The following is a 16,620-nucleotide window of genomic DNA, read 5'->3' as shown; positions in this document are numbered from 1 at the left end:
CCGTCGCTCCTTCCCCCCGCGCCCTTCCAGGCAACCACGGAATCCACGGCTCCGTTCTCTACACGCGCGCAGGCCCCTGGGCTCGACGGTTCCTCCTGAGCCCACTCGCCGGGACAATTGCGGCGGGAGGAGCGGCCGGGAAGCGGAGAGAGGACGCTGCGCCGCGTCCCGGAAGTGCGGCGCCCGCGGGGCCCACCCGCCCGCCGGCTCCAGCCCGGGCTCCGCGGGAGTCGGAGTCGCGGCGGCTGGCTTCGCGCATGCGCCCTCGGTGTCCGAGTCACCCGCACGGACTTCCGGTTCGGGAGCTGGACTAGCAGGCTGGCGAGCCGGGCCTGGGGCCGACCTCGGGCGGCTGGGGCTGGCCCGCGGGCAGAGAGGCGAGTGGACTGAGGGACAGCCCGGGAGAGAGACACTCCCAGGAGTGGGCTGGAGAGTGCTCCCGGGCACCTTCGCTCGGTAGAAGGTCTCGGAGCGGGGCGAGGGGTTCCTGCACCGCGGCTCCGATAGTGACCTGGCCGGAGGGAGCGAAGACAAAGAGGCCGGAACCCCGCACCCGCCGCTCCCGGAGCTGAGCTCCGCGCCCGCGAACCCCGCAGCAGCACTCGGCTCTCCTGGCCAGCACCCGAGCTCGTCCCCAGGAGACCCGTGACTGCTGCCCCCTCGGACTCCCTTCTCCCCCCCAACTCGGTGCAGCTCTCCCCCAGCCCACCGGCCCTCGCTTCAGGAGCCAAAACCAACCTCTCCAGGCGGGAGGTTTCCCGTCAGTAGTTCCTGAACATTTGCCGACCGAACATTTGCCTTCTGCTGTGAGGACAAGCAAAGACCCAGTATTTGATTCAGTACTTGATTTTTGTCTGGGGGTGGGAATTGGTAGTTGTGGAGTCCAGGGGTTTGGGCGGCCGTAGACAGCCTGGGGGCGATCAGCTGCGACCCGCTGGACAGAGGCTTTGTGTGGCCGCGAGCAGGATGGTGACTTGCCTTTAGCTGCTGAGCTCCGGGTCTCCCATACGGTTCGAACTCACAGTGCGACCTTGGCAGAGGAGCTCAATGAGATCAGAGTTGGGGGGTGGGGGAAGCAGAGCAGACTATGTTCTCTCTGCTGTTTTGCCAGGCTGCCCTGGGAAGTCGCCCGGAAATGCAGCTTTTGCAAGTTTTCCCTCCAGGCTCAGTTTGGGCTTGCTATCCTGAAGTTGGTGCTACCTCAGATGGCCACATGGAGCATATAGATGCGAAGTCAGGCCAGCTCGGGCAAGGCTTTAGACAGGTGAATATATTCCTTCTGATAGTGCCCTCTCTCTCTACCCTAGGAAAAAACGCCTCTTGCAGAGAGAGACTCATCTGCAGGTGATTCTCCAAGGACATGGGAAGATAGGTGTAAGCCCCGGAACCCAGACCCTTACGTAGAGGGAAGCTGCTTTCTGCTGCGAATCATGGCCAAACCCACTCAGAGAGGGAATGGCACTAGCTCGGAGACCTCACGACAGCGCTTCAGGAAATTTCAGTACCACGAGGTAGCTGGGCCCCGGGAGGCTTTCAGCCAACTCTGGGAACTTTGCTGTCGGTGGCTAAGGCCGGAGGTGCGCACCAAGGAGCAGATTGTAGAGTTGTTGGTGCTAGAGCAGTTCCTGACCATCTTACCCGGGGAGATCCAGAAGTGGGCACAGGAGCAATGTCCGGAAAGTGGAGAGGAGGCTGTGGCTCTGGTGGAAGATTTAGAAGGAGAGCCTGGAAGACCTGGACGCTCGGTGAGAAGGGAGGGGAACTCACAAGTGTGTGACTGGGCAGGGGCAAGGTTACGGGGCCAAATTAAGGTGCAGACATGTAAAGAGGGGCACAATCTCCCTTGGTAATGCTTATACTTCTGGTCCCAGAACAGGTAACTTTTTCAAATACAGCTTATCTGGAGATGCTACCTGGGTGTATCTTTGCTACCCTGTCATCATGAGTTATTCATAGATTGTTTTATTTAACTGGGGAAAAAAAGGGATTTATGTTTTCGCCTGTAGTGGGTTTACTGTTTTGATCTTTGCCTTCTGGAGTCCCAGCTGCTCTAAGCGAACAGTAATGGAATCAGAATGACTCCTTTGGCTATTACCACCACCAACCACAACCCTAGCCATGTCCCCAAAGGATGGTGGTCTTTTTTGCGGGGTATTAAATAATCTCCTCTGGGAAGGCCCCTCATAATAACCTTGCAGTGACCATTAATGGGGGTTGTTTCTAGGTCACAGTCTCTGTGAAGGGGCAGGAAGTACGCTTGGAGAAGATGACACCCCTGAAATCATCACGAGAGTTAAGTGTTCGGCAGGAGTCAGTGGAACCTCAGTCCAGGGGTGTACCCAAGAAGAAGAGGGCAAGAAGCCCAGTCCTGGGACCACAGGAGCAGATGAACCCAAAGGAGCAGCTCAGACCTTTTCACAGGAGCGGTGAGGAGTAGGTTCTAAGTTGGGAAGTGGGGTTTGGGACTAGTGAGTGGGAAAGGGATGTAGGAATGAGCAGTAACGATGGAGTATGTGGTGTTGGTTACCTCCTGAAGGCAGATAGTTCAGCTCTCTGCTGCAGAAAGTATTCTTGTATTTCCGCTTTTGATAAGTCTGCCAGAGAATGGTTCCTTAGCTTTTGTCAGAACTTTGAACAAATTTATTTCCTCTTGGTAATGATGGTACTAGGTCAGTATTTCCTAGATAAAATGTATTTTCTATACTTGAAGGTATATCTTCCTTTTAATCATTTTCCTTTTCCAAAATAAATTGTATTTGTTTCTTTAAGCTTTTCCTCAGAAACTCCATTATTCCGACATACTAAGTTTTTGTTACTTTCCCTTGGAAACTTTAAGTTCTACAAATATGTCAATTATGGAGAACTAAGTTATGTGTATTATTCTAATGAGGGTCCGATAGTTTAAGGCAGAGTAAGAATTTTACTTCAGAATTTCACTATTTTCTTTCAGTATAGCTCAATTACTTAATGTTATTGTTCACTTGGTAATTCCTAGGACTCTCATAGCCTTCCCCATTGTCTTTACGTCTAGTACTTAACCCTTGTACATGATTTTGTAGAGCTTGTTTTTCTTCTTTGTACTCTGTAAAATCCATATTGTATGATTTTTTTTCTTTGATCATTTCTTTAACTTGTTGAGGTTGTTCTGAATTCTGACTTTATCATTCAAGATGCTACCCTTCTCAGCTAGCCTTCTCTGGTCTCTAGTCATCCAGATGCAATCCCTCAACGCCCCCACATAGGCTTGTAGAATTAATCAGTTTGTGAACACCTGCCATGTGCTCAACACCTTGCAAGGCATTCTGCAATAAGGAAAGATGCCTATCCTTAAAGAGCTTATAATATGATTGAGAACATAACAGCAAACATAAATATGTGCTGACTGAACTGTACTGAAACAATGCAATGCTAAATAATAACTTGTTCCTCAATTGTGTGAGCATAATAGGAGTTTGACAGAGTGGAAGATGAAGGAGGGCTGTAGGGAAGGCTTCATGGGGGCATTGGCAAATACAGCTTGAAGAATGGGTTAAATTTGGATAGGAGGGGAAGAGCCTGATATGGACAGTGCATAGTAGGCACTCAGGTTAAGATCCAGCAGTATATAGCATGTGAGCTGAGGAAGCAAGAGCCTGGAGCTAGGTAGGACAGTGACTGCTGCAGGTAGCTGGGAGTGAGAAGGTGAGGAGTCTAGACTTGGATGGTGGCAGTAGGAATAGAGGATATAGTAAGGGAAAAACTTTTAGAACTTGGTGACTGAGTGTGAAGGAAACAGATGAGTTGAGGATGATTTCCCCTCTGTTTCCCTCCCCCTTGAAATCTGAGTTTAATTTTCTAGCCTCAAGTGGAGAAATATAGGAGACAGGAGGTAACTGTTCCCAGCAGTGCCATGACCTGCCTACAAGTGGTCAGGAGGGCTTGGGAGCAATTTGGAACAGAATATCTGCTCTGACATACAACAGAAGCTTTCCTCTCATCACCCTGTTCTGGAAAATAAATAGTTCTCATTTTTTGAGGTTTCATGTATTTCCCCCATTTTCTTCAACACATTGCACTTTCTGAAAATACTTCCTTAGACACTTTTAAAAACTATATTTTTATTGATTTTTTAGAGAGAGAGGAAGGGAGAAGGACAGAGAGATACAAACATCGATGAGAGAGAAACATCATCAGTTGACTGCCTCCTGCATGCTCCCTTCTGGGGATTGAGCCAACAACCTGGCATGTGCCCTGACCAGGGAATTGAACCTTGATCTCTTGGTTCCTGGGTTGATGCTCAACCACAGAGCCATACTGGCTGGGCAGCCACTTTCTTTATAAGCCTCTTGGATAAAAAAGGCAGGTCTGAACTCAGGTATTTTTTTTCCTGGTAAGTCCAAATTATGACATCCTTTGTTTGCTTTCCTGCAAGCAGGATTTCCATTTCCTAAATCTGGTGTGGTCTCCAGGTTGGAGCGAGGAGAGCCTTGGATCCCAGATCTGGGCTCCAAAGAAAAGGAACTCCCAAGAGGCAGTCTCACAGGAGATAGACAAATGCATGCTGACCTGTTACCATCCAGGAGAGAGAAAAGCAGCTGGGTGGATCAGGATCACTGGGGCTTTGAGGATGAGAAGGTGGCAGGTGTGCACTGGGGCTATGAAGAGACCAGAACTCTCCTCGCGATTCTCAGTCAGACTGAATTTTATGCGGCTCTCCGAAATTGTCATCGAAACAGCCAAGTATATGGGGCTGTGGCTGAACGGCTCCGGGAGTATGGTTTCCTCCGGACGCTGGAACAGTGTCGGACCAAGTTCAAAGGTCTCCAGAAGAGCTATAGGAAAGTCAAGAGTGGCCACCCACCTGAGACCTGCCCCTTTTTTGAAGAGATGGAAGCCCTGATGAGTGCTCAGGTCATTGCCCTGCCCAGTAATGGCCTGGAAGAGGCAGCCTCTCACTCTGGCCTGGCAAGCAGCGATGCTGAGACTGAGGAGCCAGAGCCAGGGAATTGGCAGCATGAGGAGGGAGCAGAAGAGGCCACAGCGGAAGAGTCTGACAGTGATGAAATGGGCGAGAAAGCCATCCCCCAGGACCCCAACAATTCGACTGCACCTGTCCTTTACCGAAGCCCAAGTGGTAAGAAGCTTTTCTTATTGGGCAGTGGTTTTCAACTTGTGGGTCGCGACCCATTTGGCGGTCGAACGACACTTTCACAGGGGTCACCTAAGACCATCCTGCATATCAGATATTTACATTACGATTCATAACAGTAGCAACATTACAGTTATGAAGTAGCAACGAAAATAATTTTATGGTTGGGTGACAACACGAGGAACTGTATTTAAAGGGCCAGAAGGTTGAGAACCACGGGGTTTTGGGATTAGACTTGAGTTAGGAGCCTGGATGTGGAGTCATGAAGCTTACGATCACCTGCCTTAAGCTATTCACCTATTCACTTATAGGGAATAGAGAGGCACTTCTCAATTCCATTATATTTCATTCTGTGGGAAAGTCAGATAATAAAGAGTAGGGAATAATTTTAGGTATTTTTTTTAAAATATATTTTATTGATTTTTTACAGAGAGGAAGGGAGAGAGAGAGTTAGAAATATCGATGAGAGAGAAACATCGATTAGCTGCCTCCTGCACATCTCCTACTGGGGATGTGCCCACAACCCAGGTACATGCCCTTGACCGGAATCGAACCCGGGACCCCTCAGTCCGCAGGCCAACGCTCTATCCACTGAGCCAAACCGGTTTCGGCAATTTTAGGTATTTTAAAGAAATACACAGCAAATTCAAGAGAGTTCTGAAAAGGAATATCATTGCTTCCATTTTTGAAAATTAAAAATTTTTCCTGATCCTATATAATAAAAGTCTAATATGCTAAGTGTCCAGTCTTCCGTTCAACCAATCAAAGCATAACATGCTAATGATATGCTAAGGCTGCTCAACTGTTTGCTCTGACACGCACTGACCACCAGGGAGCAGTCAACCGGTTAACCAGTTGCTATGACATGCACTGACCACCAGGGGGCAGATGCTCTGGCTGGGGTCTGGCCAGTCGGGGACTGAGCAAGACAGGCTGGACATGCCCTGGAGCTCTCCTGCAGTTGCTCCCCAGCTGGCCAACCTCCCGTGTCCGTCCCCAGCCCCAATGGTGCACTGGTGGGGTCCCTCAGCCTGGCCTGCACCCTCTTGCAATCTGGGACCCCTGAGGGGATGTCAGAGAGCCAGTTTCAGCCCGATCCCCCAGGCCAGGCTGAGGGACCCCACTGGTGCATGAATTCATGCACCAGGCCTCTAGGTATAAAATAATTTTTTTATAAAATAAAAAAATTTGGCACTCTTTTATTTTTAAGAACTAATATTAAGAACTTTATATGAACTGGTGCTTTATCTTTTACTCCCCCAAATCTCAAAGTTAGTTTGTTCCTTTTTACTTCAAATAGCATAGTGAAGGATTGCCCAAAGTTAGGGAAACATTTTCTGAGTCTCCTCTATGAGATTCGCAACACACACTGGCATTTTAAGAGGAATGAAAAGTACTGCAGCAAGTTTGTTTCCCAAACTGTAAAATGGGGAATGGCAACAGGACTACATCTCTCAAATTTAGTTGCACTGTGAACAGTGATCTTTTGCTTCCATTTCTTAAATTATGTTTGATGTTACTTTAGTTCTGTTCTAATCGTCTTCCTACCTTCTACTCCCCCCCCCCCCCCCAATTCATTTTCCTTCTTTTGTCACTGGAATAAATGTAAGTAAACCACAAACGTGGCACATGTGTCAGCTGCTATAATTTTCATTATCTTTTCATCCTTTCTGCTGCTTTTTCTGTCTTCTGATTCTCCCCCCACACTGTTTAAAATTTTTTATTGTTGAGGATATTACAGATGTCCCCATGTCCCCCCTCCCCTTCTTTACTTTTCAGTGAGTGGATGGTAATAGAAGCAATGTAATCTCCAGCTGGCTCTCAAGTGGGAAGAAAACTCTTTGAATCTCCCTTCCCTCTACCTTGGTTACCTTCAGGGAGCAGGGTCTGTAATCATCCTGATGAAGCACTGCCCAGGTGGGGCCTGCAGCACTAGCACGTGTTCAGGCCAGGAGATGCTGTCTGCTCTGCTCCCTTCCTCTTTCTGCCAGTCCTCTCCTAACGACAAGGTGCATGACTATCAGGTCCTTATCTTGTACCCTTTTAGGTCTTTGCTGGGATTGTTTCTTTTTTTCTTTTGATATTGTGGCAAGAAGGGTCATAATAAGAGTTTAGGCAGTAGTGTGATTTTAAAAGAGACTGTTTCTTGGGGTTTTGAGTCATTCTGTGGGAAACTTTCAAAGAATGTTTGAAAGATGCAGATGATATGATTAAGGGATTGAGGCTATAAAGCCCTGGTGCTGAAATTTCTCTTCTGGTGGCAGGTGTACACTGGGGCTATGAAGAGACGAAGACTTACCTTGCAATTCTTAGTGAGACTCAGTTTTATGAAGCCCTTCGGAACTGTCACCGCAACAGCCAGTTGTATGGAGCAGTGGCTGAGCGGTTATGGGAATATGGGTTCCTTAGGACACCAGAGCAATGTCGGACCAAGTTTAAAAGCCTACAAACCAGCTATCGGAAAGTCAAGAATGGCCAAGCAGCAGAGACCTGTCCCTTCTTTGAAGAGATGGATGCATTGGTGAGTGCTCGGGTTGCTGCCCCACCCAGTGATGGCCAGGAAGAAGACACAGCTTCTTGCACCATCCAGGAGACCAGTGAGGCTGAAACTGAGAAGCAAGCTGAGGAGGCAGAAGAGGCCTCAGAAGAAGATTCTGAGGATGATGAAGAGGATACTGAGCTACCCCCGGGGGCTGTCCTGACACGTGCTCCAGTCTTATTCCAGAGCCCCAGTGGTAAGATCCTTTTACTTCTTAAGGTCTAAATAGCAAAGGGGAGGCAGTGGGATTTAGGAAAACACATCATGAGATTGAAGCCTCTTAACACCCAGCTCCCATGGATTCTTCTTGTGACCACCCATCTCTTCCCCATGTGCCCTATTAAAGCAGTTTAGTGAGGGGAAATAAATTACTCACTTGACTTGCCTCAATCCAAGGTGATTGCAAACTTTGTAAATTTGCTATCATCTATATGTGAGCTGCTAGGTTTCTAGGCAGTTGACCTAGCAGGTAATCGGAAAATGAACATTTCCTAGTAGCATTCATGTATCCATAATGGGATGAAGTTGATTTTAAAAGTTCATTCTCATTTGTTTGTTGTTCTTGTTTCACCTTATATACCAGCTGTATGTCTGTTTTATATACATATTTGAAAATCTGGTAACCTCTTTCTTTAGACACACTTACGCAAAAGTTTGAGATTTCTGAAAGAATTGACCTTGAATCTTAGCTGATGTATTATGAAAAGAATACTTCACTATGGCTTCCCTCATGGGAAGAATAATTCTGATTTTGGAGTCATACATGTGTAGGGGTGGGCAAAAGTAGGTTAAATTACCAACCATCATACCTAAAAGCTAAATTACAAATAAGGATATGAAATATTATGACTAATACAAATAAATAATATAATAATTAATAAATAATACAAGAATAAATTGTTTTGCATACTCACAACTATTAACTTACATTTGCTCATCCCTGTATATGTATGTGAATCTGGACTCTGTTGGTTATAAGTTGAGTAACTTAGAACCTAATCCTGTAAGTTTACTTATCTATGAAGACCTACCTCAAAAAGTTGCTATAAATAAGGTACCATGGTGAAGCACCTAGCCAATTCTTGGGCACATGGTAAGTATTCAATAAAGAGCAGTTTTCTTTTCCAAAAGTTCTTTAGATCAACATTCTTTAAGGTTGTTCCATGGAGCATGAGTTCCGTGGGGGTGTTACTATATTCCACTAAAAAATGGCTTTTAGGTTTAGGAAATGCTAAAAATCCCTCATGGAGGATCACAAAAAATTTACATATTTATGGTTCTGAGATTTCATTTAATCTGATGAACCTCTATTTCACGGGGCATGTCTTAAGACCTGACTTCTAGATAGGAATACTGCTGACAGGTAGAACACAAGCTGACACTCAGCATTCTTTTGCTCTCAGATTTAGTCCAGGAAATTTGGGATCCAGAGTTTATCTGAAAATTCTGTAAATTCAAACTAAAAATTTTCAAGTTCACAAAGCCTAGGCCTGGGGAGCCTGGCATTTGGTTCTTAGCTTTGGCATTAGGGTAAGTGCTTTAGGAGCATTTAGTGATTAGCTTTCCATAGAAAGAGAATGTTTTTAGTGAGACACTTCCTAGCACAGTTCTTCTCTTAGAAGGCTTACTGTTCTTTGGAAGACACCAAGTAGTCTTCTACCCTATTTTTATTTTCAACATATACTGGAATTTGAGCAGAAGGGGACACATATAACTCTTTTTGGATATACAAGTTTCCCAGAGTTTTCCTGGACATGCCCTTCTAATCCCTTTAGTTACTGGCAAAGAACATAAACTAGAGTACCATAATAGCCTGAGAAGAGGCAAAAGTCCAGCATTAGGATGTGTCTTTCCTGTATAAAAATGGCGATAATTTTTAAAATCTGGCAGATTTTTCTTGTTATACTGAGATGATTTTCTGAAGATCCTGGGTATCCAGGAAGAATTAAAAGAATATACTAAAGAGCCCTATGTAGATGAGAAATGTGTGATAGGTTACCAAGGAGAAAAGTAAAACACTGAAATGTTAATAGATATTAATTGTTTAGGATCTAAAACCCCCTAATTTTAATCTTTAATTATCTAGTGTGACACTTATTTTACCTCGGCAAAGAATCATTAAGGAAATGGATAACTTTAAAAATTATATTCTCATGGCAGGTTTTGAGGCTGGATTTGAGAATGAAGAGAATCTAAAACGGGATATTTCTGAGGAAGTACAACTACATAGGACATTACTTGCAAGGTCTGAAAGGAAAATTTGCCGGCATCTTAATCACAGTAAAGGCAGTGAGACTGAATGTAGATCAGGAAGACACTGGGAAAGGACCCCAGGAGAAAGAAGAGGAAAACCCACACTCCCAGAGAGAAGTTTGGATAAAGTTTTAAGTCATCAGAGACCTTACTTGGGAGAAAGACCCAATAAATACCTTAGATATGGCAAAAGCTTTGGTGCAAACTCCCACCTCATGCATCAGATAACCCAACAAGTGGAAAATCCATATAAATGTGCTGACTGTGGGAAAAGCTTCAGTCGGAGTGCACGCCTCATTAGACACCGGAGAATCCACACTGGAGAGAAACCTTATAAGTGTCTTGACTGTGGGAAAAGTTTCCGTGACAGTTCAAATTTCATCACCCATAGGAGAATCCACACAGGAGAGAAACCATATCAATGTAGTGAGTGTGGAAAACGTTTCAATCAGAGCTCAAGCCTTATAATTCACCAGAGAACCCACACAGGAGAAAAGCCCTATCAATGTGAAGAGTGTGGAAAAAGCTTCAATAACAGTTCTCATTTTAGTGCACATCGGAGGATACACACAGGAGAGAGACCCCATGTGTGTCCTGACTGTGGAAAGAGTTTCAGTAAGAGTTCTGATTTGCGTGCACATCATAGAACCCACACAGGAGAGAAACCCTATGGGTGTCAGGATTGTGGCAAGTGCTTCAGTAAAAGCTCTGCTCTGAATAAGCACAGAGAAATTCACACACGAGAAAAACTTCTGAAACAATCAATGCCTAAGTAAGCCACTGAGAATCTATTTAAAAAAAAAAAAAAGAACCTCAATAAATGTATTGAAACTGTTTGAAAAATCTTTCAATGGTGGTGAGATCCATCTCCTATCTGTGCTCAACTAGCTTAGGAAATACTCTAGGATTTACCCCACAGTTCCAGTTTCTCCTGGATCAAATTCCCAAGGCAGTCGTCTTAAGGATGCAAGAAAGATTTCAATCCCTCTCCTGCTTCCTTAATAGAGAGGCACAGTAGTAGGTCCTCTAACACGTACCTTCTTTACTCATCCTGTTACTCAGCAGCATTTCAGAGAAGTTGTGAAACTTTTCTCACTCAGTAGATCTAGCTCTTTATACAGTAATGGGAATACAAAAAGGAATGACCCTTCCTGCTCTCTTAAGCCTGTGCCCAGAATGATATACAGATGGTCCCCAATTTACAATAGTTCAACTTTGTGATGGTATGAATATGATACACATTCAATAGAAACTGTCATCTAGGCTAAGCTTTGATGTTTGGTATGTTAAGGACATTTTTTACTTACAAATAATCCACTCATGATGGGCGTATCTGGACATAGCCCCATCGTAAGTAGAGGAGCCTTTACATTTGTCGTACACACTCTTCATTTACCTTACAGGAGAGTTTAATGTCCATCTTGGTTCTCACCTAGGTGTTTTATATGGGGAAACAATGTAAACCTTGCATAAATATTGCAGTATAAACCCTGGATGTCTTAGTTTCTTTCAGGTCCTATAAGATCTGGAATAGAAAAATACTCCATTTACATCATCTAGTTTAATTTTTTTCTGTCCATTTCATCTGAATCTCACCTGTCCCTTGGTCCTGAAGCCCAAAGAGCAAGGCAACTGGATGAGATGATTGGGAAAGCAGTTAAAGCTGCCAACAGGGAATTCTCTATATTCTACACACTCCAAACACATAGCCTACTGTTAGGTTCCCCGTGGGTGCTCAATACTAACCTACAAGGGGCAGTAGCCACTGCCACGCTGCCATGGATTGGGAAAACGGACCAAACCAGCAGCTGTTTACCTTAATGGCAAGGAGGACAGATGATCTTTGATCAGTTGAGTCCAATACACACACACACACACACACACATGCATATATTCAACTGTATAAATCTATTTTGAAAAGCAGCTCTTTAAACACAAGTGTACTTCTGATCTTTATAATCAAATAGTATTAAATCAGTTGCCCATATTTTCATAGTAGTATGGTGAGCCCTGTTCAGCACAAATTAAACAGTCCCTGTCCTTACAATCTAAAATGACACTGACGTGGACAAAAAAAATAAGTACACACGTACAGTTGCAAAGTTTTAAAGCTAGGTAGTAACACTGCATAAATGTTAAGATCTAATGTATTCGAATTTGCTGTAAAAAATATGAGAAGTATTTGCCTTTTGTTCAGGAAGGCTTCATAAAACAGGTGTTCAAAGGAGGGGAGATTATTGGGTAAATTAGGATGGGATGAACTTTTCTAAACTGAGTGTTAAGTGAATGAGAAATGGGAACATAAGGTGTTTTGTGCAGATGGAGCAGAGGGCAAATGAAAGACTGTAAGGAAGTTTGGAGCAGCACAAAATTTCAGGAACAGGGCTGTGCAGGAGACAGGGAAAGAATCGCCTCAGCTGAAGCATGGAGTGCCAGAGGCAGATCAGGAGGTGATGCTCCCATCATCTGTATTAAATCAGGTGCTATGTTGCAGCTATTGATAAGGAAACAGCTGGTACTGGAGAAGAATGAGCAATTGCAGTAGACTAGCTCCTTTGGGAGACAAAGGTCAGAAAAGGTAGTATCTTGAGAAGATACTCTGATGGTTAAGTCAGGAAAGAGGAATGTGAACAGATGGCCAAGGCCTAGGATATGTAGCTGTATCACATTCACATTTAATTCGAGTTCTGTGGCTGGAATGAGATTAGGGAGAGGAGTGGGGAGATAGGATATTCTGTAATTCATAGCTTCCTGTGTTTGATGAGAGATGAATTAGGGTTCTGATGTTGAGGGTTCCTAGTACAAGGACTCTAACATTTATTAGTAATTAAAGGGAGATGGTATCTCAATTATATTACCTAAGCAGACAGGAAGATATAAGAAACACCAGTCTAAAGCAATGCTTCAGATCTGATTTGGTTAGGGAAGTATGTTTTTTAAAATGAGAGGTTACTATATTTAGTATATGTATAGTCTTGTGGGAAAGCACTGGTTGGGGTATCAACAAATATGAATTCTGGGTCCAAATGTCTTATGTGTAAGCCAACCTGCTTCCAATTCCTTTTCTGTAAAGTGGGATAATGTTTATACCTTAATTTGCCTCTCAGGGATACCATGTTAATAAAGATTATATCTATAAAGTACCCAGTGTTTCTTCAGGTATATTTAAAAATATATATGTGCCAAGAAAAACCAATACCATATATATATATATACCCACACACATATATATACACACACACATGCACACATAATATGTATGTGTATATATATACAGATACACACATCCTATATAATAAAAGGGTAATATGCAATTGACCAAATAGCAGAATGACCTCCCTGCCAGCCCCGCCCCTGAGTGGGCCCACGCACCCCGATCGGAGGCAGGGCCGGCCAGCAAACCGCCCGCGGACCCTCGCCCCGGCTGGCCCACCCCCAATGGCTCCCATCAGGTAGGCCGGCTGGACCCCACTACTGCATGAATTCGTGCACTGGGCCTCTAATTTTATATATATATATATATATATATATATATATATATATATATACATACATACATATACATACACACACACACACACACATAATCACACACACACACGTGTGTGTGTGTGTGTGTGTGTGTGTATGTGTGTGTGTACGCAAATTATGAGTAAGTTCTTGGTACGAAGAGATAAATCTTTGCCTGCCTTTTAAAAAATATATAGGTTTTTATTGATTTCAGAAAGGAAGGGAGAAGGAGAGATAGAAACATCATGGTGCTTAAAATAACAGATATTATATGGAGATATTTTAGTTAGTTTAAATCCTCTAACACCCATCATGGGCTATTTCAGAAACAAAACTTTGGAACAACTGGAAATCAGATTAAAGGCTGAAAATAGGGAGTGAGGGTGGAGTGAGGAGGGGGTGTGTGTGACAAAAAATAATAAAGGCTGGAAATAGAAGCTTAAAGTACCCTACAGCTCAAGAAGTATCTGGCTGGCATAGCTCCATTATGGTCAAAATAAGAGAAAGGCAGAAATATTTTTAAAAAACCAGTAACTTGATTCCAGAGGAATTAATCATGAGAAGTGGATGGTTTACTAAAAGAAATATGGCAGGAAGATCTTGGTTGCAACACATACTCAAAAGTAATTCACTTCATTACAGCTTAAAAATGTAACACTGTGGGTTTCAGATGATTCCACTTCCTTTTCAGTTCAGACCTGGTGCTGTCAGAAGCAAAGATGTAGTCAATGGATTCATAAGACAAATCCCATACCTGAGACGGGGTCAAATTAAAATTTTCAGCTGCCAGCTGGTACTCTTGGGAAAGGTGTGTTGCAAAAACACCCTTATCGTCAGTCTGCCAAGATAAGCAAGAAAGTTTGAAATGAACAAGGAAATGATTTTTAAAAACAACTTTCTTTAGTCTATTTTCCTATTCACCATGCTTCTTTTAAGAGTCTAAACAGGGGCCTATAAATACATCTATGCGTACCTAAAGGGGCTTGTTTACCATTAAAAAACACACAAAGAAAAAAGCCCCAGCCCTGGCCAAATGGCTCGGTTGGTTGGAGCATCATTCCATACACCAAAAGACTGTGGGTTTGATTCCTGGTCAAGGCACACACCTAGGTTGCAGGTTTGATCCCGTTGGGGTGTGTGCGGGGAGGCAATGGATTGATGTTTCTCACATACATGTTTCCCTGTCTCTCTCCCTTCCTCTCTCTCTCAAATCAATAAAAACAGCCTGGCCAGCATGGCTCAGTAGTTGAGTATCAACCTATGAACCAGGAGATCACGGGTTTGATTCCTGGCACATACCCAGGTTGCAGGCTGGATCCCCAGTGTGGAGTATGCAGGAGGCAGCCAATCGATTCTCTCATCATTGATGTTTTTCTCTTTCTCCCTCTTCCTTCCTCCCTCTTCCTTCCTCGCTGAAATCAATAAAAATATATCCTTGGGTGAGGATTAAACAAGCAACAAACACCAGAGCAGTGCTCTAACCATTGGTGCGTATTAAAATCTCCTAAGGAACTTAAAACCTATCTGTTCTCAGGGCACTTCCCTGATTATATAAAGCAGAATCTCAAGGGATGGGTGCCAGGCATCACTATTTTTGTTGTTGTTAATCCTCATCGGAGGGTATTTTTCCATTGATTTTTAAAGAGAGTGGAAGGGAGGGGGAGAGACACACAGAGAGAAACATCAATGTGAGAGAGACACATTGATTGGTTGCCTCCTGACCAGGGCCAGGGATTGAACTCACAACAGAGGTACATGCCCTTGACTGGAATCAACCCCAGACCCTTCAGTTCGCAGGCCGACACTCTATCCAATGAGCCAAACCAGCTAAGGCACTATTTTTTTTTTAATGTTCCCCTACGTACTGTCCAGGACCTTTTCCCTTAGAGCCAAACCAGTCACCCTGGCCCTTTGTAGCTTCTCATGCCCCAGTCCTCTCTCACTCCTCTATGTGGGCTCTATTACCCTCAGGCATGCAAGGCACTCAACTAGGTAATGAATGTCTGACCTAAAGCAACTCAGGGACTAAAAAGGAGCAAAATACTTCACAGAAAACACCTTACACAGATCACAGAAGGATGGGCAATGCTGTGCCAGAATCCGAAATGATGCTGGTCATAAGATGGAACTGTCCGACTTTTGATGTTTGAGGTCAAACAGAGTTCTACAGGAAAGGGGGAAAAAACCTTTTATTAAAAGCAGATTAGTAGACTCAATCATCAAGTAGATACATGAGAAATCTTTCTAAACTATGCTAATTTTCAGTAGTTCATTCTTTTACAAAATCGACCTTTTCTTGCCCTCGCTGGTGTAGTGTTGGTTGGGCATCATCCCGGGCACTGAAAGGTTGCTGGTTTGATCCCCAGTCAGGGTACATGACCAGGTTGCGAACTTGACACTGGTATGGGCATGCAAGAGGCAGCCGATCCAAGTTTTGCTCTAATATTGACGATTCTCTCTCTCCCTCTCTCTTTAAAAAAATCAATAAAAAATATATTTTTAAAAGTTGACCTTTTCTTGTGTAAAAATTTGTAGTTCAATTAGTGTGGTTGTGTGGGAAATATGTGCAACTTACGGTAGCAACTGTGACAGGTAGGGAATTAATATTCCCTTTACGGCCATGTGCTTCCCCTTTCTTTTAACAAGAGAGAAGAGAGGAATGTGTAAGCCAGTCCCGATAAAGAAGCCAGGGAATTATCTGAAGGGTTGCTACACTCTCCCTGGTCTATATGTGGAGGCTAAAATAAAGGTCCGATAATGGCAGAACTGCTTGAGAGTTACAGCATTATAAAAAGCCAAGAGCAGAAATGGAACTTTTCAAGGTTTCAAAGAAAACCCCTTACTTCTTTTAGTCAGACAACCATCCAATCACTGCCTGCTGCAAGTCAGTCCATCTTAAGAGTGACTTCTATTAACAAATTCCTGCCTTGAAACTGTACCAGGCTCCCTCAGCAGAGTAGAATACTTCACTGACTTGATGGATGGTGTCTGCTCTCTTGGGTAAGGCAGCCTCAACACAGCGCCACTCAGTCCAAGAAATGGCGAAGCCAACCTGCCCCCACACTGCACTGGGAGCCACCACAACAAGTACGATCGCTATCACTAGAGTTTCCATTTTCTCTACTTTTGTTGATGTTTAAAATTTTCCTCGGTAAAAATAAAAAAGCTTCACCCATTATGAATTGCTGAA

At 44.0% G+C, this 16,620-nt stretch overlaps 3 protein-coding genes across 11 annotated transcripts in view; 1 reads left to right on the top strand and 2 right to left on the bottom strand.

The window, feature by feature from the left end:
* Nucleotides 1-32, bottom strand: part of TUBGCP4 (tubulin gamma complex associated protein 4) — a 47,218-nt gene extending 47,186 nt beyond the window's left edge. For all 4 annotated transcript variants that reach the window (XM_036299226.1, XM_036299237.1, XM_036299246.1 and 1 more), the window contains exon 1: nt 1-32. This exon is cut by the window's left edge and continues 106 nt beyond it. The gene's annotated coding sequence lies outside the window, so the exon portion shown is untranslated.
* A 664-nt stretch (nt 33-696) lies between these two features.
* ZSCAN29 (zinc finger and SCAN domain containing 29) lies at nt 697-13,063 on the top strand. Of its 3 annotated transcripts, none has more exons than XM_036299182.1 (6): nt 697-827; nt 1,308-1,745; nt 2,225-2,426; nt 4,415-5,113; nt 7,393-7,863; nt 9,828-13,063. In XM_036299182.1, the coding sequence occupies exons 2-6, from the start codon at nt 1,431-1,433 to the stop codon at nt 10,694-10,696; spliced, it is 2,556 nt and encodes an 851-aa protein (XP_036155075.1). In that variant the 5' UTR covers nt 697-827; nt 1,308-1,430; the 3' UTR covers nt 10,697-13,063. The 3 variants fall into 3 exon arrangements, with proteins under 3 accessions (XP_036155075.1, XP_036155085.1, XP_036155094.1); XM_036299192.1 differs by having other exon boundaries at nt 697-839; XM_036299201.1 differs by lacking the exon at nt 1,308-1,745 and having other exon boundaries at nt 697-1,264.
* The window catches only part of ADAL (adenosine deaminase like), a 30,706-nt gene continuing 21,020 nt past the window's right edge, over nt 6,935-16,620 (bottom strand). For 2 of the 4 annotated variants that reach the window (XM_036299267.1, XM_036299294.1), the window contains 2 exons: nt 15,494-15,594; nt 13,607-14,268 (listed from right to left, as the gene is read on the bottom strand). In XM_036299267.1, coding sequence (XP_036155160.1) covers nt 14,074-14,268; nt 15,494-15,594 — 296 coding nt within the window. In that variant the 3' untranslated portion in view covers nt 13,607-14,073. Of the gene's footprint in view, nt 7,127-11,243; nt 11,353-13,606; nt 14,269-15,493; nt 15,595-16,620 lie in introns of those variants that run through there. The other 2 variants (XM_036299274.1, XM_036299284.1) reach the window with 2 other exon arrangements.

This window comes from Myotis myotis, unplaced genomic scaffold, assembly GCF_014108235.1.
Source record: "Myotis myotis isolate mMyoMyo1 unplaced genomic scaffold, mMyoMyo1.p scaffold_m19_p_1, whole genome shotgun sequence".
In the NCBI taxonomy this organism is placed as follows: Eukaryota; Metazoa; Chordata; class Mammalia; order Chiroptera; family Vespertilionidae; genus Myotis; species Myotis myotis.
Note: the sequence above shows the minus strand (reverse complement) of the source record. Positions and strands in the feature narration are given on the sequence as shown.